General features: G+C 37.0%; 1 protein-coding gene across 10 annotated transcripts; it reads left to right on the forward strand.

Moving 5' to 3' along the window:
• Positions 1-5,932: 5,932 nt before the first annotated feature.
• Positions 5,933-25,290, forward strand: LOC148846965 (DNA double-strand break repair protein). Of its 10 annotated transcripts, none has more exons than XR_016100556.1 (8): positions 5,933-6,327; positions 12,965-13,509; positions 14,221-14,366; positions 14,980-15,053; positions 15,184-15,397; positions 21,906-21,953; positions 24,469-24,831; positions 24,917-25,290. XR_016100556.1 is itself a non-coding variant. In XM_088948950.1 (6 exons), the coding sequence occupies exons 3-6, from the start codon at positions 12,983-12,985 to the stop codon at positions 15,265-15,267; spliced, it is 831 nt and encodes a 276-aa protein (XP_088805076.1). In that variant the 5' UTR covers positions 6,192-6,327; positions 6,777-7,005; positions 12,965-12,982; the 3' UTR covers positions 15,268-15,615. The 10 variants fall into 10 exon arrangements, 5 of the variants coding, with proteins under 5 accessions (XP_088805074.1, XP_088805076.1, XP_088805075.1 ...); XR_016100557.1 differs by having other exon boundaries at positions 24,469-24,827; XR_016100558.1 differs by having other exon boundaries at positions 24,469-24,534.
• Positions 25,291-27,995: the final 2,705 nt, after the last annotated feature.

A 27,995-nucleotide genomic window follows, 5' to 3' on the forward strand; every position in this document is an offset into this window, starting at 1 on the left:
CCCATTCATCTCCTGTCTGTACGTTTGCAATAAAGGTGATCCCAGAGTTGCCGTGGTAGGTAACACACTGGTTGGTATACGTCAATGATATTTCTTCAAAGGTCCCACCAACAGCTAAAGCCTAAAGGGATCAGGAAAAGTTACAAATTGTGTGCAAAAAACCCCAAATAAATATACAAATACTTCACCCAACTTTTTATCATAATTACCACTAAATAGTAGTCGTTTGGGGGCGCTTATGGGATAAATAAGTGCTTATCTTATAAATGTTTGGTGAAAAAATGCTTCTTTCAAATAGGGGGTAGGATTAAGTGTTTTGAAAATTATGTGGTGGGTTAAAAAAACTTTGAATTCATTCAAAATGGGCTTATTTCTTGAAAAAATATTTATTGGGTTTTATTTCCCACATACATATAAGTGCTTATTGATGTGGCCCTCGCCCAGGCCTAAAATAAGCATTTTTTTCTGATAAATGTTTAAAAATAAACACTCCGAAACCGGGAGCCAGGGATCCCAGTTGATATTTTATTTTTTACCTCTTAAATCCTTTGTGGGTAATTCACATAAAAACCCCTTTTAAGCTAAAGACAGTTCATGTAAGTGCTTATTAGTGTGGTCCTGGCCTAGGCCTAAAATAAGTGCTTTTTCTAATAAATGCTTAACAAAAACACTCCCAAACGGGAGCTAGGGATCCCAGCTGATATTTTATTTCTTAACTCTTAAATCCTTTGTGAGTAATTCACATAAATTTTGAGTTTAAAACATCTTTTTTAAGCTAAGACAGTTCATACAAAAATAAATAAATAAGCTAGGACAGTTCAAATATGATTTAAACAAACCTGTCAAGAGCAGATGAAATTACTTTTTCAAGAAGAAAAGGATCAAAATGTAGGCCTTTTTGGTGAGAAACCATTGATTCCCCTCATTAATTTTTAATAAAAAGAAGATTAACGGTTTAGCTTTATTCTTCGGAATGGCTTAATAGTGTGGAATTGATAGTTTGATTCTCCTTTTTCTCGCATTGATTGTTCCAGCTAGCTAGCTAGCTTAAGTTGATAAAGTCACAATGGGCCAAGTGTCCGACCATGAACAAGCGATGAAATCCCACCTTCATCATTCTAACCACGTGGCAACAAGGAAAGTAGTAATAGTAAAATATATGAAAAGGCACATAAACAGATAAACTCTGAAGGGCAATGCTAACTATACGGCTTTCCCCAAATCTGTATTCAAGTACGTCGCCATGGGCATCGTGGATATGTAGTCGGTAGTCGCTTTTTGTAGGGCCCAATGCCAACCAAATACGGCTTTGACCAACCCCTACGGCCTAAGCTAGCTTACCTCTCAAGTCCAAAGTGCCCTTTCAGGGGAGCCTGTCCCACTTGAGCTGTTTGGCCTATTTAGAGCTAAGTTGGACCTACTAACCTAAATAGGTGGGTCCATGCGAGGCCCATCACAACCCAAGTTAAAGCTTGAGCCGGCGAGCCCATTACAGTTGGCGAAGCAGAGCAGATGGTGGCTTAAATTAACTAATTAAACTTAGGGAGCCATTTTGATAGTTGTGATGGGAGAGGGATGGTAAAAGCAAGTGAAGTAATAGAAAATAATGAGTAAATTAGTGATGGAATTAATGGTATAAGAAGAAAATCAAAGCAATGGTGAAGTTCGATTTTGGCTAATGACAGATTCCATGTGGAGAAATACCCATACATCGCTTGGATGGCCTAGATCCATTGATTTATTTCTTAACACCACTTTGGTGGATTGGATCATTGGCTTAATTTGATATATCATATTAATGGCTTGAATTAATTGAAATTGTAGTACACCATTTATATCACTATGGCATATTATTTGGAAGGTTTTGATTAGTTGAAAATATTGGTATACCGATTAAATAGTTGGATTTAATTCACTGATCTTTAGGAGGCCATTTTAATGGTTTAGATCTTTGGTTCATTTGGCACGCCACTTTGGATTATATAGATGAAATGAAATCCTAGTGCATCATTTGGATGTCTGGAATAAATTGACTAGTCTAAGGAGGCCATTTTGATTTTGATGGCCTATATCTTAAGTTTCGACTGAAACAGCAATGCCTATGACCATGCGTGTGTCTGTGATTAGACTTGTTCACGGGCTTGGCCCATGAACATTTCACACTGCTTTGACTTTAGGCTTTGGGCTTTGGGCCGGGCTCATTCAAAGGCCATGAATAGGTCTATGCTAATTCCTGCAACATCTTCGTCAAAATGTTAGACTTTTATCATGCAATTAACAACAAACCCAATCCCTGGTTTTTGGATTGGAATCGTGTTGGTCCAACTTAAAGTTGTACCCAGTGGTGCCAGCTAGCTTGCTGGTAACTGGTAAGGTTAGCCTTGTGATTAGGGGTGATCGTTTAATATTCTTTCTATATTAAATATAATGACTTAGGCCAGGGCCTATGCTATATATCCCTTATCAATCGATGGCAACTGGTAAGCTTGGCCCAGCCCAGCCCATGATCACCCCGCACTTGAGATTGAATCCCACCTTCAAGGTATAGGGGGTGTTTGGGGAAGGATGATTTCTAGTCAAAGACCGAAGTTTAATGACAAGGTGCCAATTGGTTAGCTGGTAAGGTCTCCGGTTGGTTATGGCAGAAATTTGGAATCAAACCCCACCTTCATCAAGATTGAGGGTTATGAGTTTGGGGTTGGGCTACCTTCAATGTGATGCTCCATGGAGAGAAAAAAAAAAACTAATGAGAAAGAAAAATAAAGTGGAATAAATTCATCCATTTAAAGGTTATTCTTTTCTTTTTTTTTTTTTTTGGGGGGGGGGGGGGGGCGGGGGGGAGGGGGAGGAGGGATGTTATGAAGCCGTAGTTTTTGTAATTTGTATTTTGTTCCAAAAAAAGTTTAAAGTTGCATAATAAAAATTAAAAACAAAAAAGACAAATTTCTTAAACTATTTTTATGGTTTAGTTTATTGATTAATTCTACCCTGACTGTTCATGTATTGTTAAAGTATCCCTATTATTTCCGATAATTGACATTATCATTAAGTGCTAATAAAAATAAACGAAATATTAAATTACCCTCCCATCTTCCTTTCCATTTTCTTTCTGGATGTAGAGCCAATGTTAATAATTCTTTCCCTGATTATCTGAGTGCAATGTCTTCCATCTCTGAAACGCACCATCCTTTGTCGCCATTGATTATTGGAATGGAAGTCAACGATGATCCCTTGATTGTTGCCTTTGTCAAAGATCGACAAAACCATAATGTTTTCAAGAATCTATACCTGGAACCTCCATTTTATGTGGATATCATCTTTAGTTTTTTGTGATGCAACAGAAATAGTCAATCAACTCAATGCACAGAATGCGGCTTTCCCCAGCTGGTCGGATAACGGATATTTTGCTTCAATTAAGAAACTAGCTGAAAGTTTCCAGTATTGTAGACTTTCATATATATCACGTACTTTTAACATAGCCCATACAGTGGCTTATAAGACATGTATAAATGATGAACTCTATGCTTTTCACGATCTCCTCCACCTCTGTGGATGAGAAATCTTTTTTTTTTTTTTGCGCTCATCTAGAGAAGGTTGCAAGCTTCAAGACTCATTCAATTAACAACTGAATGCTTGTGCTGTGTTTATTTTTTTATCAGCTCTTTGAGTTTATTGGTCTCTCTGGATCTTGGGGCCAACAGGGATGGGTCCATAACCACTATGTGGTTTTTTATAACCCCCATCCAGAAGTGACCAGGACTCTAACAATTCTTATCACATCAAATTAATCTCAATCCAGGCCTATCACACTTAAAATCCCACTCCAAATAAGAGTTCATCTCCAATTTATAAAACACTCTTGTAGTATCGAGTGTCAACCCAATAAATAAATATATATTTTTTTTTAAATTGACAAATACTAACAAAGGTGACACTCAATGTATGTAATGTATGTACATCATAAATTAAAAAAAAAAAACAATTAACATTGTAAAAAAACCTTCAGTTTGTTCGAGATTATGGTAAGGCATTGAGGCATTCTCGCACCCTTCTTACTTTCAACTTTTTTACTCCATTTCACTACTTCATGCGATAATCTATATAGGAGTTCATCGTTGGGGCATCGTTGCACAACATCCTGATTTGCAGCTATAAACTTTCGGCGTAGCATCTCCTCTGCACAAAATACAGAGCATAGACTTGGTTCGTGCTCGTGCCTGCAGTGACATTGTAGAAGCTGGTGATCAAACCTTTTGAGGGAATACTGGAGAGGAGGAGATTGAGATTGTACTGGAACGCACTCTTCTGTGTGCAGTTACCCCTACATCTATACAAAAGTGGTAGACATGTTTCCGGAACCAGAGAGACATGTGTGTAAAATTCGTTGGTGGTCATTTCCGCCTGCAATTGAAAAAAGTACAGCTTTTGGAATGAGAAACAAGATACGTAGAAGATGATGAACAAAGGCCCTACCACAAGAAATAAAAATGGAAGGGAAGAGAGGAGAAATGAAAAGATAGAGATAGTGAAAGGACAGAAAGGAATGGGAAGGAGAAGGGGATCTTGTTACGGCTATTCTGTTAAGGTTGAGGACTATGAATAATTCACATGAAGGGTATTTTAGAAATTAAAAAAATTATGAGTCATGGAAAATTATCAATAAGGGAAATTTTAGATAATTGTTAAAAGTAGTACTTTAATACAATATGTAAACAGTAAAGGTGAGTTATTCAATTAACTAAATTATAAGGATAGTTTTTAAAAATTTGTAAAAAAAAATATTAAAACAACGCCCTTAAAGGTAATTATCAATATAACCAAGCCCATTTTGATATTTTCCAAAAGTCTAAGATTTTTTCCTTTTTTGGATAAATTATATTTTATCACTATGTATCTAGGGATAGTGACAATTAACCCCATGAATGTTCATTTGCAACAAAGATATCTGAATTTTAAATTCCAGCACTTTGCCTCTTCCGTTAAGTTCCATTAGTTAACAAGATTCTCATGCTCATCTAAACATTTCTAAATCTCCAAACTATCCGTTCGTTGTAAATAATCATTTTGTCCTTTCTTATACAACAAAAAGCCATTGACATCAATAGAGGAAATGATCATGTAAAACGTAACAATGCAAAGGATGGATACGAAGAGAAAATGATGAATACCATGGATCCAATGCTAAAAGAAGGAGATACCATTGAAGTCATTGGGGGTTTATAGCAATAGGGGTGCTTGGAGGAATTCCAACAAAATCAAGGTCTGTTTTTTGTTATCTTTGGTTTAGTTTGTAGTTGGAACTGAAATGGGAATTGAAATCAAAATGGTTCATTCCCGTAGTCTGTTTGGTTCGGACACGAATGAGAGTGGGAATTAAAATTAGCAGGAATGAGATTTCACTCCCAAGGGAGGGGGAAAGAATGTCTATTCCCCCAAATGGGGAAATGCCATTCCAACAATAATAGGAATGAAATTCTGATTATGCCCAACCAAATAGTTGGAATCGAAATAACCCATTCTGATTCCAATTCTAGATGGCTATTCCCATGAACCAAACGGGGCCTCAACCTCCAATGAAAAAGTTGCAAAGGAGATAGAATATATTATGAGTATGTCATAGCCAAGGTTTTGTAAGCCAATAAGATCTCCTGCTCTTTGGTTTAGGGTTGGAGGGAAGAGGGAGGAGAAAGAAGAGAAGAATTAGGATCTCCTCCTCACAATAATTATACTCATGTCTACTCATTTTTAATAAAAAACCCATTCTTAGCTCCCCAAAAACCAAAATTTGAAAAAAAAAAAAACTAAAAAATATATTTTCATGTGTTTCTAAGTATCGATAGTTTGAACCATAATTATACTAGAATGGTACATTGGGAACATCTTTCCATGAATAGTAATATGCAAACACGTGGGTTGGAGATCTGAATTCAGAAGAGAAGATAGAGAACCCCCAATGTTACAGCCGCTTTCATTCCTTGAAGACAATGAACAGTACCTTCTTTTTTTATAAAGTTTAGGGTATTTTAGTAAATTTAACTTTCCATCAACCCCATTAACAGAACCGGGGGGGCAAAGTGATGGAATCTGAAAAATTAGGGAGGCTGGCTTTATCTCAAATGAAAGTTCGGGGGAAATTTCTTACTACCCCCAAAGTACTGGGTAGTAATCTGTAATTTACCATTTTTTCTTCCATTCAATTCCTCCTCGGCCCTCCGAATCCCGAAACCATTTGTTTCATCCTCCGCGGCTTGGGAATTGTAACCCTAGCCTACACTTTAGATCTCCATTAAACGACGAAGCGTGTTCTTCCCCCCACTTTCATCCAAGGTGAGCATCGTTTTCGGTTTTCCTTTCCACTGAAAGAAAAAAAAAAGGTTTAGGGTTCGTTCAGAGGCAATCTCTGTTTCATATATATATATTTTTTCTGTAGGCAAAAGGTTAGGGCTTTTATTGCATATGCAAATTCCAAGGCTATAATATTTCTCTATAAATTAGGTCTCCTCTCTGTTCGTTTATTAGCAGTTATTTGTGACATCTTTTGCCTTGCAAACTCCAATCATTGGCCTGCTATGTTTCTCTTATTAGATTGCATAATTTGATTAAGCTTCATTTCTTCGTTAATAACTTTATATATACAAGTTCTGAAAGCGTGTTTGTCAATGAGTTTTTTCGTTTGAACGTTCATATTTAATTTCAATTGCTTTGGTACTTCGATCTGAAATTTTGTATGGTGATGAATGCGATTTCTGAATGATTCGAGAGATTCTCAATTGCAGGTTACGACTGACAAGTGAACAAATTAATTTTGGTGGTTCTACTGTTATTTAGGGTTTTCTCGGTGGCGGTGAACATAGAACAATTTGTACTATATTCGGAGGAGTATTTATTTTGGAATGATGTGGGGTGTAAGAGAAGAAAGAAGCATAAAGGCATGTAACAAGAAAGGATCTCATGAGGCATTAGAGCCGTGTTTGGTCTGATAGAAGAGAAACCGAATGTTCTTAAGTAATTTTTCGAAATTCCTTTAGAACTTTACTTCAACTTTCTGTTTCTTGGTGAAACACAGCGTAAGGGTCATGGTATCTTCATTCTTGGTTCTTGGTGGACACAAATGAATTCACATGGATCTCCTATGCTATGATGATTTGAGAAGAAACCTTTCAGAGATACTCCAATCCTCCTCTAGCAAACCCCTAAGGAAAGTGAACTAGGTCAAAGAGAAAACTTGTTGAGGAGTGTGACAAGACTGAGCATCAACAGAAGGTTTACAACAGAAAGAAAAGGGCTTCGTTTCTGGAGGTGGTAGGGATTGAGGTTGAAGGAGAGGGAGTGGTAGCCCAGGAAGAAGCGGGAGAGAATAGAAGGGAGAGAGAAGAGATGGTGGAAGGGATCCCAAAGAGAAGATAATCCAGGAGAAGGAAGAAGTAATAAGGGGAGGGTGAATATTAAACACTTAGTGAATAGACAAGTGGAGGTGGGAAAACCATTGGGGTTAAGTTTTTGTTTTTTTGGGTGGGGAAGGGTGGTGAGGAAAGCAATCGAACAATTTGAAATGAAAAGAAGGGAAGAATATAATAAGAAGAGAGTTATTGGGAAAGAGGGGAGGTGTGGGAGGAAGGGGAAGGGGTAAGTAGGAAATGTTGATGAAGAATAAAAGGTATTAACCAGAAAAAGGAAAAGGAAAAAAAGTTTTAGGGGAAGGGGTGAGGAGGGGGAGAATGGGCAAAGGAGGGAAGAGGATTTGGTGGGTGAAGAGCGGAGGGGCTGTTTGTAGAAAGAAGAGAAGTGTGGTGGAGGTTGAAATTGGATATGAGGTTGCTACCAGGGAGTTTTAGGGTCTGAAAGATGGAAGAAGAAATGTTGAGTAAGGTGTGAGGTAGGAAATTTCAATCTGGTAGAAGAGAACTAGAAGACAGGTTGAAGAATTGGATTGGAAATGGGTCAGTTTGGTGGCAGCTGTTGGTAATTTTGTTGCAGGTGGGGTCTGGGTGATGCCCGAATTGTGCAAGTCAAGAAAGAAATCCTGGGGAATAGTTCTATGGAGGTGATGAAACCTCCAAATTGTAATTTGTTCAATTTGAGCTGTTTGCTTTTGTTTTTTGCTGTTGTTAATTTGGTTTGATTAACAACAGGTCGGGCTGTTAATCGTATGGGGTCTGGGTGGCAGCTGTTAATTTGATTTGTTATAGCATGCTCACAGGTCGGGCTGGGCTTTTCCTCTTTATAAACAGTAAATGACCAGGCCCAAGCCTGGCCCAACCACTGGACCTAGATCTTGAGCCCAAGCCCAGCCTTGCATAAAGCCCTAAGACTGAGTCCAAGCCTGAAGCTTGATCTAGACAAATATTTTATATTATATATTATTAATAATATATTATATATTTTATAATGTTCTATATATTATAACATAAAAACGTTTTTGACTACTAGAAAATTTCTTAAAGTACCCCTAAGTTTTCTGACAATTGTCTAAAACCTCCCCTGCCGTTAACTTTTCGTCACACTCATCACATGTGATATCACGTGATTAATATATTTATAAAAAATTCCTAAGACACCCTTTTACCTCTGTTTGGATGATTATCTTCCATGTATATCAGAGAGAAATAAAGCTCTCAGAGCACATGCATTCTGTTTGTTAGCTCTCAAAGTGGATATGTTCAGACCCAGTGATTTAAAAGGTGCGCCTTTTGAAAATTTGGCGCTTTTTTGCTTTTTTTTTGAACATAACAGCCAATTTGGTAATGTTGTTCATTCATTCATCCCAATAAAGTGTCTTCTTAAAAAGCAATTAAAACCATAAAATCATTATTTTTTTGTGTGAAAACCAAGAATTTAAGACCTAATGTGGACTTGTTTGGGTTGCCTCGAGGGGCGTGGCACAAAGCGGGCTCGTAGAATCAGGAACGTAATATGTTTTACATTACATTAGCTATGTGAAGTACTGCAATTGAGTGAAAAAAGAAATTAAAGGTTTTACATGCTTGAAAATGTTTTATATGTTTGATTTTATTTTTAAATTATTGTAGAATCAGGAATGTAATATGTTTTACATTACATTAGCTATGTGAAGTACTGCAATTGAGTGAAAAAAGAAATTAGAGGTTTTACATGCTTGAAAATGTTTATATGTTTGATTTTATTTTTAAATTCTCATTTGAATATGCTTTATATCTTATGTTTATATATTTTAATTTTAGATAATAGGTTTTTTAAAACATTATTTTAAAATTTTAGTTTATATTTTTTTATCAATATTATGTTTAATATTTTTTATTTTTTTGGATTTTTTTGAATTTTCTGACATTTTTCTTTGATTTTTAGCATTTCTTTTTGCGCCTTGCATAAAAAGGGCGTGTGCCTCAGGCGCAAATTGACCCCTGCGCCTTGCGTTTTTAAAACACTGTTCAGACCTATGCCAAATGAAGCATACCGGCAATCGGAACCTTGGCCTTTCCGGCGTAGAAAATAACAGATGTGATCTGTTCATGGGATTTGGCTATGAAGATCAGACTACTTCTGTTTTTGAGTAGGAAACCCTACCCTTTCGTTTTAGGGTGTGCCCGTCTCTATATGAAGAAAATGATGTGGGAAGAGTGGGAATATCAGGAAGGGGATAAAGAAGGAGGAGGAAGTGGAACAAGACGGTCCTGTTGATTTTGATTTCCTTTCATTAACATTTTGTTTTCCGTAATTCCTTTTTTTTTAGAGAAGGATGGAGTGCCACACAACCCCAATGGATCCATGAGAATCTGGTGGATTTCCAAGTTCCATGGAGGTTCAATTTCCCATTCAAGCAACCCGGAACTTTGAGTCTTCTGTAATTCAAATCAACTGTTGTGAGCAATATTTCCTACCTGTCTCCGTAAACACACAATCTCAAAGTGCCTTCCCCTGTCCAGCAGTATTTTGGTAAGAGATTTTTAGCCATTTTCCTGCTCCCACCACCAACCAGTCCATCTTCACAATTCCAGTTGGTCTTATTAAATTTCCTAAGCACCCAACCAAAACAACCATCAAACAAATGTCTGAAGAACAACGAAACTCACTTTAAATATTCAATTAAACAGTGCATAAACCCTAAGACGTTATTCTTCTTCTTTGTGGTAACTGTTTCATCAGAAGTATAACAGAAGGAAATAGGAAACAACTGAATTAATGGCAGAGACCATAGTCTGATGATGCAGAAGAAAGGGATGCTGCATGCCAGCTATGGTGGCTGGAGAAATTTTTTTAGCAGTTGGGTTTTATTTTGAAAATTTGAGAAACAGTGGAGGGCAATTTTGACATTTTATTTTCTTCGTTACGATTTAACAATGGTGACAATTATCAGAAATAGTAGGGGTACTTTAAGACAATACTGAAACGGTAAGGGTATAGTTAGTCAATTTCCTAAACCTTAGGGGTAGTTTAAGAAATTTGCCCATTTTATTATTGTATAACATATATTATATATTATTAATATGTAATATTATCGGGCTTTGCTTGGGCATTGGGCTCGGACTGGGCTTATTTGAGAAAGCCCAATCCTGAGCCCATGGGCTTAAAACCTTGTCAGAGCCCGATCTAGAACAGGCCGGGCCGGGCTACCCAGCCCATGAACATGTCTAATTTCAAACATCCTAGCAACTCAATTGGTTGGAGATGGTGTTGTGATATTAAACAGAAAGATTGTAGCATTGCGCATTCAATTCCTTCAATAAACTAAACTGTTTGAGCTCTAAATTTCATAGGTGCAACCTATGATCTGTTGAATTTCCTATTCAACATAAAATCTGAGGTTAATATCAAGCATGACAACAAGCTAGATGAGGTGCAGTGAGGTTCAGGTGATCACTGAAATGAGCCTTCCCTGTGAGCCTAATGCCTAAGCACACCTGAGGCATGCCTTTTAAATCACCAAGGCTGATAGGAGTAGATTCTATTGGGCCTTCCCACTGGGATGCTGATTTTATTGAGTTAGCACTCAGAAGTGCATGGCCCTTCACATAGGAGCTCAAATTGCAGACCAGTTTTATCTCTCTCCTTTAGTTATCGAAGGGGATTCAGTTAATGTGATATGGTAGTGCAAAAGTGTGGGGTGGGGCCCTTGTTTCATGCTCACTACCTCAAGGAAATCAAGGAGATTTGGCCAGTATAACCATTCAGATTAGTTGTATACTGAAGACTTAAAATCAAACTGCAGGACTTGGTAAATGTAGGATAGACAGGGCTTTCTTCTAGAGTGCTTGATCCTTTTCAGTTTTCACACTTAAAACACATGGTTTTTCTACTGTCAATATAGTGCCCTTTTCTCAAAGAAGGAAAAAAGGAATCAAGGAAAGGTCATTGAGTTTGTGAAACTGGTTAGAAAGTTCAAGGAATTACCAAATAACTAAGCTTTAAATATTTGGTAATTAAAGTTTCACAGCAAGACTCCATGAACTTCTGTTCAATCAATAATTTATGAACATTTTCTTCCAAACAATCTAATAAAAAAGGTTTTTCCCGAAATAAATGCTCTATGGTTCTCTATTGTTGTTGTCCCTTTCTTTTATTGAAATCTGTTACCTTTTTCAGAAAAAAATAATAATAACCACAACCCCAATGTTGAGTCTTCTCCTTTCTTTTTTCTGTAATAAATTACAGGTTACAATGTACTCGCCTGGAAACTAGCCTGCAATATATTTGATTCCTACTAATTCCTTGCCTGGCTAGAGCATCTGCCAAGCAGTTTGTTCACCTGGAAGATCTTTTGATCCAGAAAAAGAAAGATCTTCTAACTTTGGAGATTTTTTGGTAAAATCTTTTCTTATTCCTCTATATTCTCTCTGATATTAGTGCATCTTAGGAGTCAGGTTCTCAAAGTCTGCTGGTTTTGGAGGTCTATCTATATTTTTTCATATCTTTGCCCTTATGGGCTTGCTGTCTACGTTTAAGTCTGTAGGCTTTATACCGTGTGCTTCTTTGTCACAGTCACTCATGCAAGATATATTAGATTTCAGGTTGCCTTTGTGGAGTCCAAACCTTGAGTTGTACTTATTAAGTGTTTGGAATCGTTTTTCCTCTACTCTCTTTTCCATGACTAAAGAGTTTTGATTGTTAAAATAAGTATTCCTTTTTATGCAAATCAAATAGGAGTGGAACATCTTCTAATTGAAGGAGATTCTAAGGTGGTTGTGAGCTGGTTAACAGACCTGAGCTTGGTAAATTTGGTGCTACAAGGATTTCCTAAAGAAGGCAAGCTGGCTAACAAGCAACATGAATGTTAGTTCACGTTGGGTGAGAAGGTCAGCAAATGCTATGGCTGATGGTCGTGCTATACAGGGGGTCTTGAGGGAACATCTGTACTGGGCAACCTTGTAATGTTTTGATTATAGTGTACTGTGGTTCCTTACACTTATACTTTCAAGAGAGGTCGCACCTCGTGCCTCTCTTTGGGGTGCTGTAACTTTTCTTACATATTGGTAATGAAATAACTTTTCAATTATAAAAGAAAAAGCCTATGTTGTACCCTATAAAAGATAAATGGTTTAGTGGATTTTAGTTATTGGAATATTTTTTCCTTTTATAGGTTTGGCCAATTGTTCCAAATATTTCAGATTGTATAAGCATTTCAGGACCCAATGATTGAAATTGAGAGTCATTCTCCTTTATAAGTTAACTTTTTAATGAGGACTCTGTAAGCCCTTTAAATTTGATTTTTGCAAAACAAACTGCATTGCTTTTTATTTTTATTTTTTAAATTTTAACCTCTAAAATAGTTTGAAACATAACAAGAGAACCAAAAATACTCTTCAGCTGCTCAACTATTGCTAAATTTAGATGACATCCCATGCTCTTACTTTGTTTTATTAGCAAGTTGTTCTTGATTATTTCTTCAATTTCTTTCAGTTATTGTCTTGCAAAACTGTCTGTGGACTACAATAGAATTATTTATACCTTATATTAAGTGCTCCCTCCAAATTCTCACTTCTTTGTATAGGGTAAGTAATACTTTGTAATGGCGGGGAGAAATCGCATGCCTCGCAATGCTTTCAGTGATGGTCGACGTGGTTATCCCCCTGAAGGCCCATATGTTCGGGGCCCTGTTGCTCGGCCACCTCATCCCTCTCTGTTGGAGGAAGAACTTGAAATTCAGCATGTTGAAATCCGGAGGCTTTTGGATGATAATCGGAGGCTAGTCGAAGATCGCATTGCTTTGCAGCAGGAGCTAGGTGCTGCCAAGGAAGAGCTGCATCGTATGAATATTGTTATTGCAGATATCCATGCAGAGAAAGAAGCACACACTAGGGAGCTTATTGAGAAGGGATTAAAGATGGAAGCTGATCTACGAGCAACTGAACCCTTGAGGAAAGAGGCTCTGCAGATGCGTACAGAAGTTCAGAAACTGGATAACTTAAGGCAGGATCTCACTGGGCAAGTTCAGAATCTCACAGAAGAATTAGCAAAGGCAAAAGCTGATAATCAGCAGATGCCAATTTTAAGGCAAGAGATTGATGCCCTACACCAGGAACTAATTCGCTTTAGGTAATTCTCAAATTTTCTTTTGGAAACCCAGTTTTATCAATGTAGTGAAGTGATAGTTTGTTGTATTGGCCCTTCTAGTTGATGCAACGACTAGTTGGCACCTTGGAATTGCTTACAACCATGCAATAAAAGGATGATATGGAACATTTGGTTCAGTCTTTGTTTTGTAAACATAAAAAAGGCTGGATAGATTAGAATGGTGAATTACAGCCTGTTGTGTTTTGAATGAAAAGTGCAATCTTGATTATTCAATGTGCTCTTTATTCGTGGCAACACGTACTAGCAGACCTCTGATTGGAAATAAAAGCTTAAGAGCTCCTCCAACACCTTCCTTTTATTTTATACTTCTTTTTTCCATTTCATATACTGCCAGTCAATCTTGTTCCAACACATAAATTTAAAGCAGTGGCATGAATATAACAAAATGCAAACATATTCTATATCATTTCAAATAATTAGAGATAGTAACAAACAAACAGAACTTTGAAATATTGACTATTTGACTGGTCATTAATTTAATAGCCATCCTAGTTGATGCTTAGTTGTCCTAGGAGACCACATCTTGAGTATCCACCAAATAGCTAGTGATGCAGTCAGTCTGGTTCTCAATCAGTTGATGTTTTGATTATACTGGCGAAATCTTTATATTATGATCATTTCGTGTCATCTTCTTATGGAGAGATTAAAAGGCTAAAAGAATTCTTTTTGCAGAAATGCTTTTGAGTATGAGAAGAAGGCAAACATTGAGTTGATGGAACAGAGGCAGGCAATGGAGAAGAACCTGGTTTCCATGGCACGTGAAGTTGAAAAGCTACGTGTTGACCTTGCAAGTGCTGATGGTAGACTGCTGGGTGCTGGTATGTTCTATCCCATGCTATATCTATGTGTTTTGAATAAGATTCTATCCTTGGATTTGTCAGATGTTACTTCATCACTTGAATCCCTTATTTTATCTGTTTGGTGGATATTACGGTACCAACCTTTAGCATTCAAGTTGGTAGTTCAACAGATAAGTTTTGCTTTTATATCAATAAAAAGGTTTTTTAGGTGAAAATGCTTATTATTAGATATTGTGTGAAACTTTTTAATCTTACTATGTATGCATGGTTGTATAAGCAATTACATTTGCTTGATATTATGCGATTTTTTCTTTGGTACTCAGTTTAATATGATGGAGTTTGGTTACAAGGAAACTTGTTATGCTACCTAGATGCCTTTTATTTTCTGCTTCCATTTTCTTGCACTTTATACTTCATCAATTAGTATATTTATAAAGGAAATGTCTAATGCATTGCTATAAAAAGTGGAAATGCCTACTAAGCATTGTCTTTTGCATTTCCTGGTCATTTTTTTTTCCTTTCATTTCATGCTATGGCAACTATATGATTGTGTATTGATTCCTTTTACATTTGGATTTCACTTTCATGTCTTGCTTCTAATATGTTTCTATTGGTTGCCTGGTGGCTGAAGGTGGAGCTTATGGCATCAAATATGGGAGCTCCACTGGGGGTTTCTCTGCATCTTATGGTGATGGGCTTCATTTGGTATGAATGCTAAATTGAAATTTGATATCTACATTCAGAAAAAAAGTTCCTCCCTTTGTGAACCTCAAATTTCAACTTTGAACTAATCAACGTATTTTTAGCTTATCATATTCGTTATGCTGCTTTTCAGGGTGGTGCTGACAAGCGTCCTCTATATGGAGCGGGTTCTGGTTCATGGGCTGGACTTGAGAAGTCCCACCTTGGACGCCACTGAGATCCATGAGATTTGGCCTTAGAAACGAAAAAATGCGCATTTTGTGTCCTTAATCATTATTCTCCGATATCCCAAGGCTAGAGTTGCTATATTTCGTTGACAGGGCATCAGTAATTTTAATATGGATGTTGTTAGTGATTTTTCTTTTCTTTTCTTTTGAATTTATATAATTCAGGTTACAACATTTTACTTGGTGATTATCATAGTTCCCATGTTCTGTCAAAGGACTACTTTTGTTTGGAACATTCCATTTGGGTTTATCTTGCTATTTATCTTTCATATGTATGATCAAGTAGATACTGCATATTTTCTTCTTTTTATACAATCTGGATGTTTTGATCTTGTTTCTATGCAATCTCACATTCATGTTTAATACCATATGCTATTGTATGCTGGATAGGTTTTATCTCTAGAAGATGACACTGAAATCATGGGGTTTAATGACGATTTATAATTAGTTTTAGGTCATCTGCTTGCTGGAGAGAGGCGTTAACCATACTTTGTGAGTTCGAAAGTATGGAAAAATCAGTGGTATGCGTATTATATATGGATGTATGTTATATATGCGTCATGTTCATGCTAAGAGCTTCATAGGAGGTACACTATCAGCTTTTTACTGCCTTATGAGATACTCTTTTAGTTGGCCGGATAGGGAGACTTGGTGCACATCTTCAGTGCAAAATGCGTTCTTGAGCTTTTGTTATTTATAGAAATTCCTAAGTCCTAACACTTATTGGATATGGCCTCCTATGGTCTCATGATTTGGATCATATTAATGGCACTTCAGTGGCATCTTAATCATGATGTTCTATGGGTTCTGCTGGCCTTTCAGTCAAGGGTCAATGAGGTGCTTCTTATATATTGGAGCTGCAGACAGAATGGAATTCCTTGATTTCTGGCATTTATTGACGTGATATTTGGTATTATTTCTCTTGAATGGATCTAAAAGAATAGACAGTGCAACTCATGATGGGATTTTCAAAGTGGCTCTATGAATTGGATATGGAGAACAGATTGAGAATAAATGGCTGGTTGTCTGTGTGTTTTCTGTTTCTGTTTTTATGACTGACAATCAGTTGTAGGCCATAATTTGCTTTGTACCTTTTTTAATCCAAGGAGGAGATTGTTTATGGTTCTGAGTTCTATGAGGCATTTGATTGTATTTAACCTGGACGGAAGTAAAAGCAATGATGTATGCCTATTTATAGTTGCTCCTCTCATATTGCTTCTGATTTACAGCTGTAAAACAGTGCCAACAATGCCACAGAGATTTGACAAAGATATGGCATGGATCAAGAAATCTTTTGACTTTGGCTAAACATTGCCTTGTATCTTATGCTACTTTTCTAAAAAAAACTTTGAGCTTGCATTTTGAGGCCATATTATTACTACAGGAAGACAAAAAGTTCTTTCCCTAGGTCGGGCTGTCACCCATTGAGATCAGTTGCATTTTGTTGGCTTGGAGCACATTGGAAAAATATATGATTTAGTTTTAGAGGTCTTTGTGAAGATTTATCCTTTTAGGGTTTTCATAGTTCTTCTGCCACATGCATACTTGGAGCTTTGAGAAGGGATAGTGGCATAAGTTGGAGAAATTTATATGGAAGAATCTTCCCTTTTGCAAAATGTTAATAATATGCCGTATTGTTCAGGTATTGTGTTTCATTAAGGTTTCTAATTGCTCATTTGTTGTAGTTTTCTATACCATCCAGTGGTCGAGATTATCTGGCGAGCTAGATAATAATCAAGTTGCTCCTGTATGAGCTGAAGGGATCCTCAAATATCTAAAAAGGTGGGCATGCTTTGTGGGTTAACTACCTCCTATCTCAACTTTGTAGTCAAGTATTCTGTTACTGCTCTGTATAATGTAACTTTATTATATATTTCATTTTGATTTTAGATTTTGTATGTGGTATTCTTTTTATCATCCTATGATATCCTTTATATGCATGCGTATAATTGAGAATATCGGGAGAGCATCTTCAATTGAAAATGTCATTGACAACTCACATACAACTGGATTATGTGATGGTTCTTTCACTGCAGTCTAAGACTATGCACTTTTCTTTTCTAAGAAGTTTGTCAAGGATTTATAAATGTGTATGTAGGTTTTTATGAATATTAGTGCCGAGTTTAGTCTTTTAGCTTGCCTTGGCCAGGCTTGTGGTTGTGGCTAGTAATAATTTGTATGCATTATAAGCCCATGAAGTTGGACAGTGTTGCACAAATATATCTTGGTGTGTTGGTTTGGAGAATTCTTAAATGGATTAGCTGGAGCAGTGATTCAACACATTCATGTTTCTCAATGCTCATGACTCATGAGATGCGTCAGAGGATCACAATATTACAACCTAACTCTTGAGAAGTGATTCGATTTATAATACACAGAAGTTACCAAAATAGCATCTGCAAGACACCTTCTTTCATGTATAACTGGGCTTTGGTTAGATGACTCAATAACAACTAGTTCATGCCAAAATAGAATGGACAGACCATTTTCTCATGCCCCTTGTCTTTTAGTATCCTGTGGAGTAATCGAGTGGAATATGGTCCATGTTGCGGTATGCTGGACTACTTGGAAGAAAAGCATTTGATAGATTTTTTTACAGAGTAGAATGATCTTTTCTTGCTTTTGTACATTTGACTGAAGTTTCTTAGTTTATTGGTTTTTGAAGTTTGGCCTTGAATGATTTCAAAACCATGGCAAGAATGGATGTTATTTTCAATTGGTTGACTGCTTTGACAGTAGATGTGGTCATTGGAAGCTTCTTGGGGGACTTGGGGGGTCCTCTTTTTGATTGCTTGTCAAGAAAAAAAATGTTGGCAGCTAAAGATATCACGTCTCAATGATAATTTGCAATTTGTGGAATTGCTATTATGGAACACCATACCCATTTTTGAGATTTTAGCTGATGCTGGATTTCTTTTCTCCTAGAAGACAGCAGTAACTAGTGTGGGTAGCTCTGGAAATGGGGGAATCATAAATTTGTTGTTAGAATTGAATCTTACTGCTATTGCTCTGAGAAGGGAGGGGGACCTGAAGAAAATAAAATGAATACTTTTATAAGGAGCTCTCGTTGGATGATTTACTGTTTGAGAGTGGGTGTAGTATTTATTTTCTTGATAGATGCAGGTCAGTTCTTGTCTAAGATTTTTCAGAGTTCGTTCCGTATTTATTTTCTTGATTTACTTGTTTAAGTCTGGTTGTGTGTAGTTGTTCTTTTGAGTAGTGAGTGGGGGACAGGGACTTGTTCTCTTTCTCGGGTGGTTCTTCTTATTTTTATTTTAATAGATTTTCGTTTACTATAAACAATTGATAACCTCCTCAGTTATTCAGGCCAAGCTGGTGAAGCAATATCATGATGTGTTTGCTCTCCTTCAAGGTTTAAGACTAACATTCTCCTCAGGATGGAGGAACTGATTGTGGAAGTGGACTGTCAAGTGGTTATTGGGCAGGTGTCCTCAAGTGCAGGTGGTCCTTGGTCCACCAGTCTTGATTATGGAAGGAAAGGTATTGTGAGAAAGTCTGTACTGATTGGTCAGGTGGATTCCAAGGCCTGCAAACAGCTTAGCAAATGAGCAAAAGCAGGAGTAACAAGGATTGGCCTGGTTTGGAGGAGGGCTTATTTGTAGAACATACGAATTCTGTATTTCAGTCATACCACTCTTGTATTTGCTCCTTTCATTCAAAACATTTTGTGATGTTGGTTTTTTTATTAACAGTTCTGATTACTATTGCTAATAGATAGAAAATACTTGGTCCTTATTTTTCATTCACATTGTAAATAATTTACTTCATAGTTCTACTTATGGAACCAATCGAGATTAAATGATGAGAGGATTTTGAAAATGTTGGTACCGGAAAACAATGGCTGTTCAAGGGGATAGTCTACAGTTAAGTTGATGATCCCTTTTGCTTCGTGTATTTTTTCCACTCATTGGTTGAGAGCAGCCACCATTTGATATCATAAGTTGGAGATTGCTGTTCTTGCTGCTTATTTATATTTACTTGAGCTGACTAATTTTGCTCAATCTACTTTTTGTGTCAATGAAAAAGAAAGTCTGAAAGGGTGAATCAGATGTTATATTATATGGTGCAACAACACAGTATATACTGCCAACAGCTCAAAATATTAATGTGGCACTATGAACTGATGAAGGGCTGACCATAAAACTATATTGCTACTTCAGCCTAGTCATACATGATTTCTTGATTGCTTGTTGCTTGATAGTCTGAGTGAATCTTAATTGTTGAACAGTTTTTTACACTTGAATTGGCAGGTTTGCTTAAACCCAAGATCAAAGTATGGGTCATTTGTCATGTACTTTGGAAGTGAAGATAGGTGACCATTTGTAGTAGGGTTTGAAAAATGTTTGTTTTATCCTTCTTTACTTGTATGCTTGCAATTGAAAATTGGAGGACAATTTTTTTCTGCCTGGCACCACACCAATAATGGATACTTAAGTTGAGCATGCTCCTCTTGGGAGATCATTGTTGACGACCTTGTAACAGGAGAAAGAGCATCCAATGAGCAAAATGAATCCTATGAAGGGTGGTAATGGTGATGGAACTGTCAGATGCCCCCATTTGGTTATGGTCCATTAGATTTTAGTGGGTTCTAGCTTAAAGGAGGGAGAAATAAAACAAATTGAGCTTAAGGATTGAGTGATGCACTTTGTAATTTACATTAACACAAGAAATGGGCCACATGCTGGTGGAGACTTATTTTTCTGGTGTATCTTGGAAAGAACTATTGGATTTATGGTTGTGGGTAAGAAAGTGGTCCAGTGTGCACAAGTTTTAGAAATTGATTATTATATGGCGTTTCATTTGATGTCTTGAACAGGCATGAGGGGTTTTCGGCTGGCAGTATGCTCTATTTACCGAACCACTTGTTTTGATTATTCATCCAGACAATAGTTATAACATCTGGTGGAGGGAGGAGCCTGAAAGAAAATCCCTTTATGGTCTTGCTTGAGGCTTCTTGGAATCAGCTGAATCAAGATGTGTTTGGGGTAGAAAAGTTCCCCCTCATATAGAATCCTTCATGTGGTTGGTGTTCCATGATAAAATTCTAACTATTATTTGCTTGGATAATAGGGGTATGCAGATTCAAAGTTGTTCAATTTGTAGATCTTCTGAGGAATTGTTTTATCAGTTCTTTCTTTTAGGTTGACTGTTCGAGAGAAACGTAATAAAAGATATTTTGCACATGAGCATGGGCCTTTTGTGCTTCTTTGCTTTGAATGTTTGTTGTTGCTTGATTATTATATGGCATTTTATTTGATGTCTTGAACAGGCATGAGGGTTTTTCGGCTGGCAGTATGCTCTATTTACCGAACCACTTGTTTTGATTATTCATCCAGACAATAGTTATAACATCTGGTGGAGGGAGGAGCCTGAAAGAAAATCCCTTTATGGTCTTGCTTGAGGCTTCTTGGAATCAGCTGAATCAAGATGTGTTTGGGGTAGAAAAGTTCCCCCTCATATAGAATCCTTCATGTGGTTGGTGTTCCATGATAAAATTCTAACTATTGTTTGCTTGGATAATAGGGGTATGCAGATTCAAAGTTGTTCAATTTGTAGATCTTCTGAGGAATTGTTTTATCAGTTCTTTCTTTTAGGTTGACTGTTCGAGAGAAACGTAATAAAAGATATTTTGCACATGAGCATGGGCCTTTTGTGCTTCTTTGCTTTGAATGTTTGTTGTTGCTTGATTATTATATGGCATTTTATTTGATGTCTTGAACAGGCATGAGGGGTTTTCGGCTGGCAGTATGCTCTATTTACCGAACCACTTGTTTTGATTATTCATCCAGACAATAGTTATAACATCTGGTGGAGGGAGGAGCCTGAAAGAAAACCCCTTTATGGTCTTGCTTGAGGCTTCTTGGAATCAGCTGAATCAAGATGTGTTTGGGGTAGAAAAGTTCCCCCTCATATAGAATCCTTCATGTGGTTGGTGTTCCATGATAAAATTCTAACTATTGTTTGCTTGGATAATAGGGGTATGCAGATTCAAAGTTGTTCAATTTGTAGATCTTCTGAGGAATTGTTTTATCAGTTCTTTCTTTTAGGTTGACTGTTCGAGAGAAACGTAATAAAAGATATTTTGCACATGCGCATGGGCCTTTTGTGCTTCTTTGCTTTGAATGTTTGTTGTTGCTTGATGGGCTGGGCTCTTGTTCTTAATGAGTTAAGGCATCTGAGATATAAAGATTTAATCTATAGGTGGTATTACATAGTACGTTCTAGGTGTAGAGGGTGTTAGACTGTAAAGTACTGGACTGAGGGCTATTTGCATATCTTGTTTCACATACTTTCTTTCAATAAAAATTTTCAACTGCTTATCCCAAAATTGTTTTGTACATGTCATGTAAGCATAGAGAAGGGGAGATTTGGTGGAAATTATATATTGCTAATGGATACTAATTTGGTGAGAGTTTTTCTTGTATATCCTTTTACTCTGCCTTCTATTAATGACATTTTTTGCCATTAGTGAAGTTCGAAATCATTACTATTTATCATAAAGAGTGTTTCTTTGTCATACATATCTAGTGTCTTAAACATGGTCTCTGCCTCTGGAGTTTTTAATGTTTCCAGTTCTGATGTTTTCTTCTCTGTTCATGTTCTGCAGTCAAGTGTTGCTTCCCTTGTTTATCAAAGATGATGGAAAAGTTGCTAGGTATGCCTTTTTATTCTGCATTGGTAAAGGTAGAAGTATAAATTAGTTCAATATGAGACATATTAATGATATCATTTATTCTTACCTAGTTTTCATGCATGAGGCATATCAATGATTTGTGAAACTGTAAAATATCCTTGTGTGGTCTATCTTTTTTGAAATGTAAAAGGAAAATTATATTAAAGAAAAGAAAAAACTGATTACAACCAAATGGAAGGTGTTAAGATAACACCCCACAATCTCAGTAAAAATCATCCCTACCACTCTAGAAAAAATTACAGTAAAAGAAACTAAAATGAAGCCAATCTTGCACGGTGACAGCAGCTACTACATTGCACTAACGGAACTCAAATTAATCTTCCACCTCTCCAATCTCTTCCAGACCTCCTCTCTCATCCCATATTTTTCCCCCTAATGCTTCAGAAGCTTTCCTCGTACTTTCTTCCATCCTCTTCTCAAAGGATTCGAGGGCTCTCCTAGGTTATTGTCAAGTTATGACTGATGTGACTTCTTTGATATTGGAGAGGGCTATGCTGCACCCAGAAATCGAAGTTTTGGTTATGCTTCACAGAGGACGAGCCTATAGGATGTTTTGGTTGGTATGTAATTGATGTTGATTTTTGCTTGTTTTCCTTCTCCAGGCTGGTACCTTATCACCTAACCTTTATTCTTTTTTATATTTAGCAAGATTTTATTTTATTATAGGAAAGGGACAGGCTGTCCAACATGTTGTGTCAAGCATAGCAGCTCTTTTCACATAGTGGCAAATTATCAAGTGTCCAGCACAGTTAAAACCTTTATTTCATTAAGTTTCATGAGCTCCTTCACAACTTGACCAGTATTGTCCTATGTTTCCTGTCTCAAATCAACTAAGTCTTATCCAAATATATTGTGTCTGCTCTATATTTCCTTACCCAGTCTCCTTGATTCCATTGCTCAGACAAAGCACTGGCTTAACATAATAAATCCATCCACAGTTCAATTATAAATTAGAGCTAAGCTTAACTCGACCACACATAATAGAGCCAAGCGCAACTCTCTCTGTATGCACCATAAAGCATAAACTTCACAAGACCTCATCAGAAGTAGTGTGATGCTGTGGCCTATCACAATTGTAGGATCTTGGTTTTTTTCATTCTCTACTATTAATCCTGTGAAATTATGGATTCTGTTTAGCAATTGACTTAACATTTATCCTTCTGGTTTTAAAATCAACTTCCCTGTGTAGAAAGGGTCTCGATTTGCTCACTACATTTTGCCAGATCCATTGCTGGTTACCAAATACAAATCTTCCTTCTATTTCCAGTTTTTGTACTACCATCCCATGTTTGACTTGTAGTGGTTAGCATTAATCTCTCATTAACCATTTTTTTAAAGGTTAAATAATTTTTGTGACTCCCATTTCTACATACACCTTTGTCTCCATCTAAAGTTATGAAGCTTGCATTGCCGTCACGGTTGGCTGAACTCATGTCATCTCCATTCGAGCAGTGTGATTCTTCTCAATGTTTTCCCCTAAAATTCAGCTTTGGAATTCAATAGGTGTGTGGAGGTTTTTGGTTAAAAGGAGCTACCAATATGTTGGTTGGGCTGCTCCTCAATCTAATGTTGTTGACGGTCTTTACAGCAAACGGATCACCTTATGAAAGTAAATGTAAATCCCACACCATAAAATGGCTCAGGTTACATAAGAACTTTTAGGGTCATTTAACAAAAAAAAACCTATAGTTTGATGGATTTACCAAAATCTACCCTATAGTTTGTGTTTTACTAAAACACACCTATAATTTGCAACCAATTTACTTAATTGACCCAAGGATCAAAATTTTGATGCGATATGTCCCGTATCGGGCATATCGTATTGCATCTTTTGGATTCCGAAACACCTGTACCCTCATTTTTAATAATAATAGTAATAATATATATAAACCAATTTTTGAAAAAAAACAAAAAATATAAAAGCACATGGTTTTTAGCAACGATACACCTCTGTCAATACGACGCAGAGGTGTATCGATACTTTGAACCTTGAATTGACCTTCTATTAGATGGAAGTGAAAAAATACACTTTTGACCCTGATGCCAATTTGAACAAATTTAATCTAAAGAAAAAAAAATGTTGTTCCTTCTCCTAGTAAAACATTGGCAACCATGTTTATGCCCTTCACATTTTCAACTCGATTTAGGAGTTCACAAGACCATTTCCAGACGACAATAGAAGTGATTCTTAGTTGAAGGTCAATTAAATAAATCAGTTGCAAACTATAGGATGTGTTTTAGTAAAAGGCAAGCTATAAGGTCAGCTTTTGTAAAGCCATGAAACTATAGTGAGTGTTTTAGTAAATTACCCTAGATTTTTAGTCCACACTCCCACTACCAAATGTTTCCGTTCTGTTATACTCAGCCACTTGATTAATAGCATTTTCCCCGAACTCAATTATATATTCTCTTTTTTTTCCAGAATGTTTGTATTGAAAAACATATAGTTTGACCATCTTTATCTGGTTTTTGGCAGGTCACTGGGGACGGGGACCGTCGGCGTCATGGCATATTGGCATGGCACTCGCACTCTTGAATGAAGGTCAACATTTTGGTCAGGCCATTTGATTATGGGGCAAAGGATTCATTCAGCCCAGTTGGGGCTTGGGGGTTGAGACCCCAGCCAGTTTCCTAATCCTGCTATTTCAGGGTTCAGGGGTTGGAACCCAAAGTCTCTCCACCCCCGCCACGGCAGAGATGCTTCTTTTTATTTGGATGCTCTATAGTCTCTAAAGCCATTATGCTCCCTCTATAGTCTCTAAAGACACGACCAATTACCTACAGTCGCAAGCATCAGAACCAATTTCCTAATCGTGTGCAAATCTACTTGCAACTGTAGGTAATTGAAATCTGATGTTTGAGTTTCTTTTTTGCATGCATGAATATCTGACGCTTGACTTTTTAACTTTCAATTCTTTGCGCAGAAAAGGGTCAGGGGTCCAGTCCAGTTGCGATGTTACCAATTTGCCTTCTGCTGCGACATTGAAAATTCAATTGCCTAGCGGAATTTACAATTTTTAACGTCTATTAAAAGATTTAAACACTGCTGATTCCATAAGAGTTGGGCCTTCCACCGTTCCCTGACGGTTGGATAACAATCAACAACTTCAAATGAAACAAAGTTCAACAACTCCTTTTAAGGAGGAAATGTCTTCCAAGTTCCAACGATGAATGATAAATCCATGTATATGTTTGAGAGGTTCTTAAACTTCATACAAGTTCAAACTTGACATTATAACGACGTATGTAAGGTTTTACGATGAACATGTTTGAAAGATTCTTAAACAGTCATCAAATCTTCCGACGGTGTATCCAGTGGAATGTTTCTTTGAAATGTGAACCAAATCTGTTGCGTTCAAAATGTCAGTTGAGATCTGTGTTTAGCGATTTGCTAATAAGTTAAAAGTGACTAGTGCAGATGAGCTGCAATTCTGGGCAACCTGTGCGATTCCTTCCTATTTAGTCTGTGCCGTTGGAATTCAAGGCATTGAAAAAACATAGGGTCTCTGGTTAGAAAGCCAAAATAGATGATATCTCGTGTTTCGAAGTATGAATATGGTGTCTGAAATCGGCTAAAAATTGCATTTCATCTTTGTGAGTTGTCTTGTTGGATCTGGGGCTACAGAGACCACAGAAAAACTGGGTCGTGGTAACTTCGCCATCCAAATTCACAGAATCAAGTACTCTCTGTCCTCAAACTGCGAAATTGCCAAAATCCAAAATCAGCATGATTAGATGGCTCTTACTTGTGTCTACATGTTTTGGAACTGGTTTTGGTGATGATGCTTTACCTCAATCCACAAAACAACACCATAGTCCATAAGGCATAAAAATTGTGGCGTTGTTTGTATTAAAAGTTTAAAACATGCCTGCAGTGACGATGCTGACAAGGCATTTACAGCATGTTTTCTTAATTTCCTAATGAAGAAACACCTTGAAGCCCAAGCAGCTTTTTAGTCATTTATTTGCATAGGGGGCATGCAATCACAATCTCTAGACCTCACAAGGTAAATTTTTAATGAAAACACAACCCTTGTATTTCATTAAGGGTCTGTTGCTTTTTTGGATTTTGAGAGGGGAAAATTGGCCAATGAGATTTTGATTTATTAAAATACTCAACTTTTTTCTTCAGATTTATGTGGGACGGAAGTTTTGTTTTGATATCCATCTCCCAGGTGAGTGACTTTCCCATGGGGAAAACTGCCACCCCTTGGATGGAACAAATTCTCCCCTTTTAATAATAAATTTTTATGTCTAAATTATCTGGGAAATAAAATAATATGAATAGATGCATTTACCCAAATAAGTATCTTGCAGGAAACATTTATTTGGACAAGTACATTTACTTGGATAAGTGACTTTCTGAAAAAGTGAATCAAGGGCCTGAGAAAATAATGAATTTTCTATGGTTAGCTATAACAGTCTTACTCTGTTTCAAAGATAGACTTTTTTCCTCCTTAATAAAGGGTGTTGTTCTAGAATGAACACTCAATGGCTAGCGCTGCCTAAGAAGGAAGTTGCGATTTAGAAGTGAAAACGTGAGCAGTTTGGTAATAAGCTTAATAAAACGTATGTGGTTTCAAAAAGGCTTTTAGGGGCTATGAAGTAGGTTGAGGTGAAGTCACAAGACAAATTGCAAAACATAAATAATTAATAGAAAGCAACAAGTGTATGAATGGAATGGTGTTAGACCCAGTCAATTAACCTGGGCTCATTAAGTCATTGCTGTCAGCTACCAAACAAATGGGCTTGACTGCTTCAGTTTAAGGCTTTCAATCCGAATATTTTTACCTATTAGCCTGCGCCACCCATTGTCATCCACCTAGCAACCTAATTAGATTTATCATTTATCATTGTGTAAATTTTTTAAACTACCCTTGTGGTTTAGTTAATTGACTAAATGTACTTTTATTATTTGAAATTTGACTAATGCTATCCTTAATGTTTCTGACAATTGACTAATACTTCCCTTACCATTAATGTTCCATTATAAATTATTCAAATGTGCATTATGTGACTGTTATAACTTCCAAAAATACCCAACTTACCCTTATTATAACTTCCAACACCGGCATCGACACTGGCATTTTCAAGGCGTACTCTTCATCATAGGACTATGAAGGGATATTAACCTTTAAAAGCTCTACCCTCTTCTCTGTCACTATGAAACCCTGACCTTTCAAAGCCTTCCACATTTGAGGAACTGATGGAATAATGTCCAGTAGAGTGGTAGAACGGAGGAAGCGAAAGAGGAGGGAAGAGAGATATCGCGTGAAAGAGAAGTGGCCACGAGCTTCGATTGCAAAGAGCTCTGATCGAACCATCGCCACCCATTTGTGCTCTATGGAATATCACACATCTTACTCCTGTCCTCCCCCCTTGGAATTTTCTCCCAATGAGGCGAGGATTCCATGCTAGAAGAGAAACCCGATTCTTCTTTGTTGACCTTTGAAGAAACCTTCCCAACTTTATTTGAACGCGACACCGACAGTAGACATTGCAGCCGGTGGCACTAAGTGGGTTTGTGAGAGTTGCATTCAAGGCCAATCGCGACAATTCTTTCGGTTTGCAGTCATTCTCCTTGGTGATCCTCCATTATCTCATCTTTTTCCCAAAAGATTTTTCGAAGATCACTATCATTGTTGCTCTCCTCCACTGCAAGTACTTCTCTTTGAATACAGAGAGGTTTGAGGGAGCAGCTCGGTAGTTGGGAAAACCCCCCAAATTTCTTTTGGTTGGTTTCGGACAATTGTAGCGAGAAAGAAGAAAACAGCAATGGAACTTGAGTGTGATTTCAATACTATGAAAACCAGAGAGAGAGGTAGAAGGCAATATCTCGATATGTACCCTCTCTCTCTCTCTCTTTTCCCTTTTTATTGTTTTATTTTGAAAATTTTAAAAATAATAAAAGGTAAAATAGTCTTTTATCTTTTATTAACGAATATCAAATATCAAGGACACTAACTATAACAAAAGTATTAATCAATTGTCAAAAACAACAAG

The sequence above is a fragment of the Nelumbo lutea genome, chromosome 6 (genome assembly GCF_056320005.1).
Source record: "Nelumbo lutea isolate HS-2025 chromosome 6, American lotus-T2T, whole genome shotgun sequence".
NCBI classification, from domain to species: Eukaryota; Viridiplantae; Streptophyta; class Magnoliopsida; order Proteales; family Nelumbonaceae; genus Nelumbo; species Nelumbo lutea.

Excerpts from the sequence above, each read along its gene's own strand:
- LOC148846965 (XM_088948948.1), top strand. The coding sequence starts at position 12,983 with ATGGCGGGGAGAAATCGCATGCCTCGCAATGCTTTCAGTGATGGTCGA. Across the intron at positions 13,510-14,220 it reads CAGGAACTAATTCGCTTTAG|AAATGCTTTTGAGTATGAGA; the intron begins GTAATTCTCAAA and ends TTCTTTTTGCAG. Across the intron at positions 15,054-15,183 it reads ATGGTGATGGGCTTCATTTG|GGTGGTGCTGACAAGCGTCC; the intron begins GTATGAATGCTA and ends GCTGCTTTTCAG.